This window comes from Dermacentor albipictus, chromosome 3 (assembly GCF_038994185.2).
Source record: "Dermacentor albipictus isolate Rhodes 1998 colony chromosome 3, USDA_Dalb.pri_finalv2, whole genome shotgun sequence".
Lineage (NCBI taxonomy): Eukaryota > Metazoa > Arthropoda > Arachnida > Ixodida > Ixodidae > Dermacentor > Dermacentor albipictus.
Window position 1 is genome coordinate 115,091,255 of NC_091823.1, and position 12,595 is coordinate 115,103,849.

The 12,595-nt window shown below is 45.5% G+C and overlaps 1 protein-coding gene across 2 annotated transcripts; it reads right to left on the reverse strand.

Moving 5' to 3' along the window:
• Window positions 1-879: 879 nt before the first annotated feature.
• On the reverse strand, window positions 880-8,880 carry LOC135916907 (F-box only protein 43-like). 2 transcript variants are annotated; one of them, XM_065450356.1, is made up of 5 exons: window positions 8,723-8,880; window positions 6,602-6,816; window positions 5,310-5,556; window positions 3,824-3,973; window positions 880-2,527 (listed from the first exon to the last, which is right to left on the reverse strand). In XM_065450356.1, the coding sequence occupies exons 2-5, from the start codon at window positions 6,814-6,816 to the stop codon at window positions 2,282-2,284; spliced, it is 858 nt and encodes a 285-aa protein (XP_065306428.1). In that variant the 5' UTR covers window positions 8,723-8,880; the 3' UTR covers window positions 880-2,281. The 2 variants fall into 2 exon arrangements, with proteins under 2 accessions (XP_065306428.1, XP_065306429.1); XM_065450357.1 differs by lacking the exon at window positions 8,723-8,880 and adding an exon at window positions 8,107-8,697.
• Between the last annotated feature and the right edge of the window lie 3,715 nt (window positions 8,881-12,595).

Genomic DNA, 12,595 nt, shown 5'->3' on the forward strand with positions numbered 1-12,595 from the left:
TTTGCACATGCTTCACTCATCGCCACAGAAATGTGGAGAACAGAAAATATGAGTTGGCTAGCGTGTTGGATCCCGCGCCTCGTTGTTCAAACGTAAGCACACAGCACCAGATGCGACCAAAAAAAAAGCTGACAAAATAACTTGCTTACGCAAAAGATAAAAAAATGACAGCACAGGGTGATTTATTTTTGTACCCACTAGCAGCACAAAATCAGTGTTGGTAATTTTTCTTTTACGAATCGCCAGGTCATAACCCAATGCACTCTATTCTTTAGCGAAAAGTTGCAAAGTGATGGTGATGACGTCTTGCTTATTATACTTTATACTATAATAGGTTTAAATTGCCTCCTGCAATGGCACGCGAGTGGTCGGAATGTGAAAAGGGAAAAGCAACCATCTATTTTCTGAAACTGCATCAAATCACAAGGTTGCTCTTTGCCTAGAAAAGCAGCTTAGTTTAGCTCACGAACAACCTCTTCGGTATGTCTTTAGAGTAGCGACAAATTGAGGCCCATATATCCCTCTTGGGATTTAACTTAGCCAAAGTCCCGCATAACTTTAGCCGGGCAATCTGCTGGCTATTTACATCACCAAGACTCTAAACAGACAAGGTTGTTTAGGTGACTGAAAACTAGCCATCAACATTACAGGAAACATTAGGCTAGGCGTGTTTCTATGAGCTGTAAAAAAACACATCACCACTGGGCACAGGTAGCACTAGATGTCCCGCTGAACTATGAAAAGTTGAGTGAAGACAGGTGTCCCTGGAAAAAGCGCCTCATTTCGTCGAGGCCGTCCTGTATTCACGACCTTAATTTCCAGCAGACAGAAAGTGGCATGCATGGAAGGAAATTGAATACACACAGCTTGGACACGAGGTTGTAGGAAAAAAAAAATCTCATTTTACTTTGGCTTTGCCTTGTGACACTGCACATAAATAGGTATCACATTGAGCACAATTGTCGCATTGAGACAGTCCTGAAAGGGTGCTGCGGTAGCAGAGTGCACATGGCAAGATAAATGCAGTAATCGTGGATTGTCATTGTGCGAGTCTGTGGCATAATACGTTGAGGCATCTTTCCACAGGGCTTCCCCCTTCTACAAAACGAGGTAGTAAAGAGAAGTGAGAAGGCCAATGCATTGGTGTGCCAGTCTTGTGTGCTGTAAATTTGTACCATTAAAGACAAAAAATGCAAGAAAGGGAAAGATGGTGGAATGCTGCAGGCTTTTAAACAACATGCATTGCATTTTGGCAAGCATCAGTAATACTGCTTTTTTTTCTTTTTTTCTAATACTGATCTTATTGAAATCCATACTTCTTGATCGAGGTAGACTGAGAGCATCTCTCTAGTTCCTCTGCTGTGAAAGGAATCTGAAAGAGCAGCTTGGCACAGAGTTCCTGTTGGTCCTGAAGCCCCTCCCTGTAGTACACCGAGATCGCGTCAGTACTATGAACAGTATATACACACACGGTTGCACATTCACTCCGTTATGTACACTATGTACATGGCATGCTCTTGGGTGATACAGCTGTACAGAAAACTTCCTGCCTGTGGTCATGGGATGCTTTACAGTGCAATGGTTTGTACAGTGCAATGGTCGGGTTGTTCTTCACGGAAGCCAGATGAGAGACGGCAGGAAGCTTTGCAGAGAGCCTGTCAGCATACGCGCCACATAACGGCATCCGTGCAACTCCGTGGGAGCTAATGTTATGCAATAGTGGGAGGATTGCCTCGGCAAGTGCCCTTTAAATACTTATCAAGTGCCATTAATTTAAAAGGAAAGCCACAAATGTCGGCCCGTTAAGTGGCCACGCTTGTAACGGGCAGAGTGATGTGGACGAAATGACCATAGCGATCAATGGTCAGGCCTTGCGCATAAGGTATTCCAAATTCTAGCCCTTTTGATGGCAGGGCCACAACTTTTGACAATTCGACAAGCGCAAGGCTGTCACTTTAGCACTTTTACATTATGCGCAGTTATGTGAGGAGGCAGAAGGACACTGGCAGACTCTCTGCAGGCCACCTATAAAGGCACTAAAAACAAGGCAGACTATCGTCTGCACGTCACATGTAAAGGCACTAAGAATAATAAGAATAAAAATTGCCAGCTATATAAAAAAATAAACACTTCAAAAACTCGCGAGGAGTTTGCCAGATGCACGCAAGCACACACACGTCGCCAATCAGCCACCCCTCCGAGCAATCGAGACTTTCACTGCGGGTCCCATGTGAAGCTGTACAGCGGGACACGGCGGTGAAGTCAGATGCAGGGGACACGGTCATAAGCGGCGCAGTTGACGCTTGGAGTACTTGCTGCCTATGATGTTCTTTTGCGTTCGCGAGCTGATGACTTGCCCGCTGTGGGCCACGCAAGGCTTGGGCAAGTGGCTGTCCCTGCGGCATTTGGGGCAGAACTCGTAGCCGCACTTGCAAAGGGCAACCGTGCCGGCGGCCGTCACCCGGCTCGGGTACTGGCAGACGGGACAGGGCCAGAGCCACTCGCCTTCCTGGAGATTCTTGGCCTCCTGAAATGTTGGGAGACGTTCGTTTGATTTCTCACATTTCCTTGTCTGTTTAGCAAGACCACTTTTAAGAGGCTTCCATGCTGCTTCTACTCTGCCGAGCGATTCTGCCAGCAATTAACCCTTTCGTATAGCAGGAAATGGCAAAAGTTGTCCTACGTTTCCCAGGAATGTCGTGCGCACGCGAGTCACGTTTACAGTGCAAGCATCCAAGCACCCGAAAATAAAGAGAGGTCACCTAGGGTCAAAAACCACAACTCTTTTGTTCCTCAAGCTCCTGCCAAGCCGAGAAAAATCAGTCCTATTTGTTTTCAACCTGAATGAGTAGTAAAATGGCAATATGCCACCAACTCTGGCCCTGTAGCTGTAGCTTTGTAGTAAACACATGCACAGTCTACACACGTGTAAGCATGCGTCACGTGCGATACAGAAGCGTCCCTTGTTTACATGTTTATCTAGCAACACTACAGGCTTACTCGAGAAAAGAAAAAAAAAAAAAAGACAATCTTATGAGCCAAAGTGGTGGGGGCCTCTGGATTAATTTTGATCAGCTGGGGTTTTTTAATGTGTGTTAAAACCTAAGGACAAGCGCTTTTGCATGTCGCACACATCGAAATGGGGGTGAAACGTCCATGGCTCGAATCAAACTCATGACTTCAATAGCAGGTGGCAGATGGCGATACTTGCAAACAATTCTGCTGCAGGATAACCATGGTTGTTGCCCATATGTACCAGTTCATGAGCAAATGAATGCGCGGGAAATATAATTCTCTTACAATAGTTCCTATTCGTTAAATAAGCGTGTCTCGCCTGAGGCAGCCTACGAATTTGCTGTTTAGATTAATGTACAGCAACTTATATTTGTATACCCTCACCACATTTAGGCTTCTTAAGAAATGATATACAGTGCTGCAGTATATTGCACTGAGCTGCTTCAATTAATGCTAAACTGCATGCATCTCGTGACGTGCTGTACCATTATTTCATCGCCATCGTTGTGGTGCACCAGATGCAATCACCCTTCCTTTGTTTCTATATTTACAGGCTTTTTGGTTGACCTGGCATCCAGTTCTAAATGGCATTAGATGCATCAAATGATGCGCATAAACCTTTCGATGCTAGGCTTTGCGGAACCGTTATATTTTTGTGTGTGTGTGTGTGTGTGAAATTAGAAATATTCGGTATTCGAAGGTGGCTTTCCTGTAATATTTGCATGCTGGTTTTGGTATGTAAAACTCCCAGAATTCAATTAATTAATGCAATTAAATTATTATCGGCTCACAGCAATGCCTTGCTCACCTTTATGTGCAAGTCCAGCCTTGATCTTGTTTCCATAGCCTTCTCGGCTTGCCCAGTCGAATTTTGCACCTCCGCTTGAGCATTGTGAACTGTTAGAGGAGGAGCATTCGACGGCTCCTTCCTGGATGGCTTGCGATTGTGCATGTTTTCCTGCGCAATTGGAGTAGCACATCATACAGCTGCACTTGTGGACAGAGTGACGAGGTGCTATGTATATCTATCTGGGTCCACAAGTGGACGGCCCCCTCAAAGGAAGCACAAATTAGGGGCACAGTTTCCTTAAAACGACACCAGAGAGAAATATTGAGCAGAGTTAGATCGACAGATTATTCCTCTAAAAGTCTGTTATCGTTTTCTGTGTGCCAATATGCAACTTTTTGTTGCACCACTACCGCCACCGAAGGTCCGGTTGGTGCTACTCAATTTGACTCGCCTGCGCTAAAATGGACGAGTTGACGTAATCCCCACGTGACTTCTCTCTCTGCCACTCTGCGAATCAGCCATTGCCGACGTCGCACGAGAACTAGCATAGTCCAGAATAGGTGTGCCACCACGATTTTTCATTTTCCTCATTTTCTTGCTGGCGAAAGCTCTGCGCTCGCTACGAATGACAAATTTGTTATCAGAGAAGCCTGGTCTTTCAATCTAGCTCAACTGTGCTTTTGATGCTGTTCAGCCCACTCACAAAGCATATTTAGAGTAAAGAATGATTGAAAACAAAACAAACCAAAATTGCTCGACTGAGTAAGAAACAGTTTGTAGGTCACATTTCCTCACGCATCTTAAGGGCCGGCTAAATATATTGTACATAATGTTGAGCCTTAATGTGACGAAGATGGATAAAATGCATTATTGGATATAACAAAGTAAATATAATTTTTTTATGATATCAGTGTGCACATTTATGACAAATCTCGGATACACCTAAGGTATTTTTGTGACGGTTGCAACTCCATTATAACAATATTTAACTGTGTTGGTGAAATAAACTTCAAAACTGGTCAATGTGAATGATTGCAATGCGACCTCACAATAAGCAAGAATTGCAATAGCTTTAAAGGTTCTTTTAAATTTATAACGAGAGTTATGTATTTAAATGAATGGCAGTGAGTGCCAGTACAGTTGTAGGCCATGCAAAAAGACTTGCAAAGGGATGAATTGCCATGCTCTGGAAAGTGGCCAATAACACTGCGAAAGAAAGTACTGCACGCAACTGCAGGATTTCACAAATGACAGCATAAAAGATAAGCCCAAACTTTTTGTTAGGAAAGAGCGGGAATGCTAACTCCACACTGTACTCAAAGGTTGCAGCATTCCACAAAAAGAACCTTGAGGCATTGAAGGAAACTGATTAACAGCCTTGCTCAAGGTGGGGCTGTCTATACTGCTTGTCATGTGTGCCACCAGGCTTTGTACTGCGCATGGTGAACGAGCTGTGCGTTTGTAATCATAAGCCGTGCGTGCAGAGCATGTTGGTTTCACTAACCCTGGACGACTCCCACTGCTCCTGTCTCTTCTTGATGTACTCCGTAAAGCGGAGCGCTTGCTCAGGTATGGACAGGCACTGCTTGCGCCATTCCGAGCTGACGCGGCAGGCGCTAGCCAGCTCCTGCGGGGACAGGTAGCCCAGTATCTTGCACATGACCGGCCGGAAACCCTTGAGCTTCCTGAGGATGTCCACACGAGGCAGCGGGCTTTCCTTCGGAAGGCACGGCAACTGGGTCATGGGGTTGCTGCAGTTGTCGAGGTGAAAAAATGTGTACACGAGAGGTTTAAAGGAATGCCGACATATTTTAGAAGTTGTAGAGACTCGAATGCGCACTTTGCACATAAAAGGATCACACCTGGTAAGTACTAAAGAACACTGGAAATTTAAGATATTTTAAATGAACATTAAGATTGCCTCAAAATGCCAGTTCCGGCATCATCAACGTTATCGTGATGTCGTGGCAAAGCAAAATTGGTTAGCATTAGCAATAAGGTTACGATTGCAGTGTTGCATACTGCAGTGGTTTTGTGAATAGGCCTGACAGTGACGGTAATAACTACGACACAGCACTCATTGTGTCTGTAAAATGTACGTTCACAACGTCTTACAATTGTCTCCGACAAAGAAGTGGTGCTACGCATGGGAATGCCAGCTGGGTACCTTCTTGGCCTTTCTCGGCGAGCAATGACATGCTGAAGTGCCTGGCAAGCCGCGGTTTGTCTGTCAAAGTGATTCGGTCTTTGCAAAAACATCATCGTGGCCTGCATCACGGCCAGTTGTCTTCCGTCTCGTCATTGGATGAAATGACCGGGTTCATATGCCATATGCTGGCACTCCCATGTTGTGACAGCCCTGCCTAAGTCGTCGCATGGGTGGGACTGCCAGATTTTTTTTTTCTAGGCGACACTGTAAGAGAACCTAATTGTGTGGTTTAATGTCCCAAAACTACACAGTGGCTTATAAGGGTTGCTGCAGCGGAGGGCTTCAGATTAATTTTGATTACCCTCCTTTCTTTTTTTTAAACATGCACCCAGAGCATGGCACACAGGCATCTTTACATTCTGCCTCCTTTGGAATGCAGCTGCGATAACCGGGACTCGAACCTTTGACCTTGCGCTGCCGAGCACAATTGTAGAAAACTTGCATACGTGTTAGTACACACAAGAGGAGGGACGTGGGTGCCTGGAGAATCTGAAGTTTTACTGTCTTTGGTTAGAAATAATAGACTGCAATAAGGCAGCTGCTGCCTGTAGGTATGTAAAGTGCCATTGGCTGTGTTGTTTGCTTACCTGTACGGCACGATGGAACAGATGCCTTCGCTGTCATCTTCGCTTACGAGTGCAGACGAGGTGCTGAAAGTGCAGCTGCGGTATGAGGACTGGCCGTCTGAGCCAAAGTACCCGCTCTCCGGGGACCACGCAGTGGAGATGGGTGTGGACTGGAGCACGCGGGGAGTCTCGTGCACCGCTAGGAAAGAGGTGGACCTCGCCGGTGTGTGCGCCATCTTTGGGACAGAAATAGAAGACAGTTGAGGGGGGGAAGATGACTCATGAACTGCGAATTTACTGCCGTGATTCCAGAAATGACCCCCCTTAAAAACACTATAAGGGCCAGTCCGTGCCAAGTGACCCAGGTGTGACACTCGACCATCGCAGCTTTTACCGGTAATAATGCTCTTGCCTTTTCACCGTACCGCACAGAAGATTTGGGAGAAATAATTTTGGCAAATTTTTTTTTCTCGGTCCTGTGATGCCCTCTCAAAATTTGCTCAATTTTATGAAAGTGTGTGTCATAGAAAAGTTTATTGAATTAGAAATTTATTGGTGAGCATTTATTGGTTCTAGCCCTCTGGAGTTCATGCTACTGAGGTTTGTTGGGCACCGGTGGCAATGGATAACAGCCACCCTCGGGAGGAGGTTAACAGTCCAAATCATGGTTTCTTATTAAATTGCAAAGGCTAACACATGGGAACGAGCAAAAGGAATTGGTATAGCCTCACACTTAGAATGGGGCATGTCCACAAGCACTTATGACAAAATAAGGCTAGCTAGCACTTTTAAGGCTGCTTCACTTGGCACATGTAGTGGTATATACGCTGCACTAACATCCAAATTGCATAAGTTAAATAACTGTGAAACTCATGGATAGATATTTATCAATAAGCTGATAACTGGAGTAGAACGACTGCAGAACGCACATATGTTCGATATGAGCAATGTCGTTAAAGTACATAATTATGAGTGTGGCACTGTCCACAGTAATTAAGCGCAATTTAAATGAATATAAAGCAATGCTTCTAACGCCTCGTGTAAGGTGGGAATCTCCTTCGCAGTGAGAGAGTACCACATCGGTGCAATTTGAAAGAAGCATCGTTTGTGTGGACATGACCAACTTCGCGTTGTCGTAGTACTTGGGCCGATAGTGCCAGCATTTAGCCGGTTGCCTCTCGAAAAAAAAAAGAAGCATGAAGAAAAAAATATTTTGCATTCACGAAACGGTAGGGAAAACTCACGAGGCCACTAACTTTCGTGCGCGCGCTTTACACGTACAAAAAAAAAAAAAACCCTCGAAATTGCCAGCTGAATAACCGTACCTCTATGTTACAAGTTGCACTGGTAACGGTTTGCATCGGCCATGCTGATTTCACGCGCACAGCAGGCTTTCGGTAGTCGGCGTAGCAGACGTGCAAGCAGACGGGGAAGAAAAAAAAAATCTGCAGAATAGTTATTTCCCGCGGCCTAAACACAAAAACTGACGCATTGGCAGCGTTGAGAGGTTGGTTACTACAACGAACCAGCTTTCGGTGATACGTTGATGAACCCCGATCGGATCGTTGAGTGGAAGCCAAGTCGAAGTGTCGTGGCGTCGCTGTAGGAACGGGGAGGGCCGTCAAACTTCCGAGGTATCGGCAACCGCCGCTTAAAAAAAAAAAAAATAATCACACCCGTTTCGCGCGAAGCGACCGGCAAAAAAAACAAGGCACCGTTCACTTCGCCAGTTGCATAGGCCTCGCGCAGTCCTACTAGAGTTCGTTCGAATTCGCCAGGCGCACAGTGGAGCGCCCTCCACAGTCGCGACCCATTCCACGCAGGTCACGCGCTGCGCCGGAGCTCGCGGTGTTTCGCAGCGTCGCACCAAACTATCGGGGGAAAAAGAATCTGCAACAATTAGCCGTCGATGTCCGTTAACAAGGCACCTTGGACGCGGCAAGAAGACTGTGATAGCGAAGTTTTCCCGCAAAAACATACGTCATGCCGGTAGCCCGCCCGCGCCAACCTCACGTCACAGGTGCGGCGCGCTAACACCGGTTGAGCCGTGGTCTGGCGCCCTTTTTGTCACTCCTTACATCAACCGCAACTATGAACTCGCTGGGAAAGACCAACAGGTGAGCTATCGGCATTCATTCTTACCTTTGTGAACGACACCGAACGGGCGATGCAACGGGAACAAGCGAGGCGAGGCGACTATGCCGACCACATCACAACGGCTGTCATGTGCAAAATCTGGCCTCCCGTTTCAAACACACGCGGGACATTCAATTTGATCAGCTGCGACCAATCAGCGTTTAGCGGGTGCTCAAAACCCGGCGCAAAAGAATAATTTTTTGTTTTTGATTAAGTAAACTATCACCTGTCGAGGTTTTATTGGTAAATAATGATTTAGTTTCTCATTTCTGGAAAGTAGCTGCACGTTTTCATTTTATCAGATTTTTTTCGCTATTGTCAAAACGGTAGTTATTGTCGTTTCGCACGACAGATTAGCAAGTAATGGCGGCCGCGTGATGTTTCTTGTTGATACACGTTGACGGCTCCGTTAGTCACGCCGCTTAATCGCATCTGACCGCTTTTTTTCCCCTAGAAAAAAAAAACGAAGAAAATAATCTGGTGAGCATTTGTTAAGCATTTTTAGTCGTAGACCAACTGATAAGTGGCGCGGCCACTTATCAATTGCTTATCAATTTTTAGCCGGCGCGACAGCTCATCGCCAACTTGCACGTTGTTTCGCTCGCACGGCTTGTGTTCCTTCGCCGGTCCACTGTAATATCATTTTCGAACATTTTAAGCGTGTGTGCGGTAATTGTTTGTTTGTTTATGCTGCGTAATTAGCAATGAGTCTTAGTTGCGCTTTGTTTTTAAGGTGACATTGTGATCGATTGCCTCGTGAAGGGCTGTGCCAACGCATAGTTGCACATTTCGCTGCGTTTGCGCTGCTGAAAGAGAATTTAGTTTTCCAGGACACTGTGCATTCAAGTGTGTATCGGGGTCGCAGAGTGAAAACATGGCGACATAAGAAGCGATCAGCGTGATCAATGTCTGCAAATTCGTCAGCGTGCTAAACTTGGGAGCCGCAAAGAAGTGCTACCTCCCGACCGCATTTGTGATATAGCAAGGAAACCAGTCTGAAATTAAGCAGTTTCGAAAGCCGGGCTATTTGTTTGTAACGCGCATTCTTGAACCGCAGCGCAAAGAACAGTGCAACACAAAGGCACCGCATGTGCCGATTACAACCACATTGCTGCCGGTACCGTTTTTTTTTTTTTGGGGGGGGGGGGATGGATTCGTTTATGTTTTGTGTAGGGATCATGCGCAATCGCCAAAGCAAGTGGCTTGTGAAATCGTGTTGCTTTGTTTGTCTGAGGGCTGCTCATCTACACTGGAGCTGCGCTCTCGTGGTGCTCCATTGCGTAGAACGGAAATAGAGCGCCTATGCGTGCTATAAAGATATGCGCGCCGTGAATTCGACGAGGCTGTGTTTAACCAAAAACTCGTGCCCGGACATTCTGCCGTTCGACCTCCTTCATTTGCGGTGGTCTTGAATATAATGATTACGATGCTGCAGGACGCATATAGGCGCCTTGTCACATTTTTCGATAGCTTTCATGCTTGACAATGGTAACCATGTGCCTTTTTGCAGACACATTTCATGCAAAACCAGGCTGGAGCGCATGATTCACATTTAGAGACGCGTGAATTAGGTTGTAGACTATGCCTTACTCTCTTGGTGTTAGCCTTCCACATTCCTAATGCATTGGTATAGTAGAATGTACAGCGGCGTGAGATGCTGCATTTGGAAGTGAAAACGAACAGTTCAAAAAACGCAAGCACACGAAAAAGCAGACTTATACAAGTGCTCGCTTTTACTGGAACAACACGCAAATTTATGCAAATTTATAGTTAGAAGCATCGGCAATAGGAAGGCTTCTCACAATGGTCAATGTTAAGCTGCTCATTTTGTCAGTCAATCTAGCCTAACAGCTTAGTGTCTGCTTCCTGGATTCCATAAAGGTTGTTTTGGAGCACTGGAATATGGCTGCTTGTAAGCCAAAGGCTCCCTGGCGCTGTCTGTGGATCGTGTTGTGTGCGCAACCAACATTGACTCTTGTTGTTGACTGTGATCTGTTTTCGCGAACTTTTGGAGAGGCAGATCGCTTTTAAGGAAAAAAGGGTTACCATTGTGACTAATGACCATTGTTGGATTACCATTGTGGCTGATGGCCATTGTAGTTAGCCTCCACTGCGAGATGACTCCCAACAAGAGACTATTTACAAAAATCTGTGCAGCCCTGCAAGGCTGTTTTTCAACTAAGAACTCTTGTCCACGGCCTCCATTTTTCCTATTAAGTGCTGGCCCTCCCCTCTCTGTAGGAAGGATGCATGAGCACGAAGGCTCCAAGAATTATTTTTAAAATGTAGTCATTGTTTTCACGCACCGACCTATTGTTGCCTATACGACCTGGTGTTGGGTTTGGGTGGTGATCTTCAGAATTGAACGTGTGCAGAAGGGTCACTTGGAGATTATAATCATGTGTTACTCTTAGAACTTTTATATAGATTAGTAAACATACACTATCTTGCTGGAACATTCGTTGACCTCAATCCATTAGACACGGATTTGAACTTCTCTCATTAACTATTTAGCAGCTGTCCTGGCGTATCTTGTGTTTTTCGTGCTTGTTCCACTTGATGTGCCATTGTAACCTGGAAAGTTTGGCCAATAAATATACACTATCTGCTCATAGCGTCAGAAAAAATGTATTTAAGCATGTTGGCTGCAGTATGCAGATTGACAAAAACGAAAAGACTCCTTGTGTGGCCAACAAAGCACTACAAAGTGATTGCTTGCCTTCCAGACTTCGTGACGGAATGCTACGTCAGTTTCTTACCATGAAGATTGGCTACATACACATTCAATCCATAAAACACATGGATTGCAAATCGTTTGTATTGTTTGTTAAGTGGTATTCACTCGGGAAAGCTCTCAAGGTAAAGGGGAGCATGCCATGAGCTGTTACTTGCGCACACGGACTGCAGGGATTAAAAGATGTGAATGTTGGCAGACGGTTTTAGTGGCCTACACTCTCCAACACCGAGCGTATGAGCAGGTGTGGATAGGATGTATCAAAGACGCGGAAATTGCTCCACGAATGAGTAGAAAAGAGTCACTGAGTTTTGACATGTTTGTGCCATTGAAAGACACAGCAAACAAGACCACTGGGCACCTAAGAAGGCAGCGGCAATTTGGATGCTGCTTCTATACTGCCAGTGAGTGCAGTGTGATAGGTTGCGAGACTATTCTGAAACATCCCTGCTTTCTTACCCGCCAAGAGGGGATGTTTTGTACTGGCGCAGCAAAATGTCTCCCATACCTTGGCAATGTCTAAGTCAGCACCTTGTCTCCAAAAAGTGTTGCATCACGTGGTGTGCACTCCTTATTGCGAAGTGAGGGATTTTGCTCTTATGCAAATGCTACTTTACAGTCCTGATTATGCCTAAAAAGAGGCTTTAGGTGCCGGTGCTAGCTGCCTATGACCCACATCTTTAGTGCCTGTAGATCCGGTCTTTAGTGATTACCTTTTAGTTAACATTGTTTGATCGCCATCATTCGTGCTGTGTGCTGTCACTGTCTTGTTCCCCAGCACCGATAATCGCACTTTGAAGCACGACTTATGTTTTGACACTTCTGTGCAGTGAAGGAACTGTTGCTGTTTGAGCCATGGAGGCTGCACCAAAGGATCAGGCACAGCCTGTGAAGGCACCTATGATCTACATATGTGGTGGTATGTGAAGCTCTTTAGCTGTAAGCATGTGTGTTTTATGCGATGTGGATCGGTGCTATTGCTCCTTGTGTGCACAGATTTTGAAAGATGACAAAAGCCACACAGGCAGTTAGTTCTTTTCATCCTTGCTTTGAAAAGTCTCAAGTTATAACAGTTTGACTGCAGTACTTTTGTGAAAATGAAGTCTTTCTTAGTGAGTTACCATTGCTTTTCTGTATTGGCTATG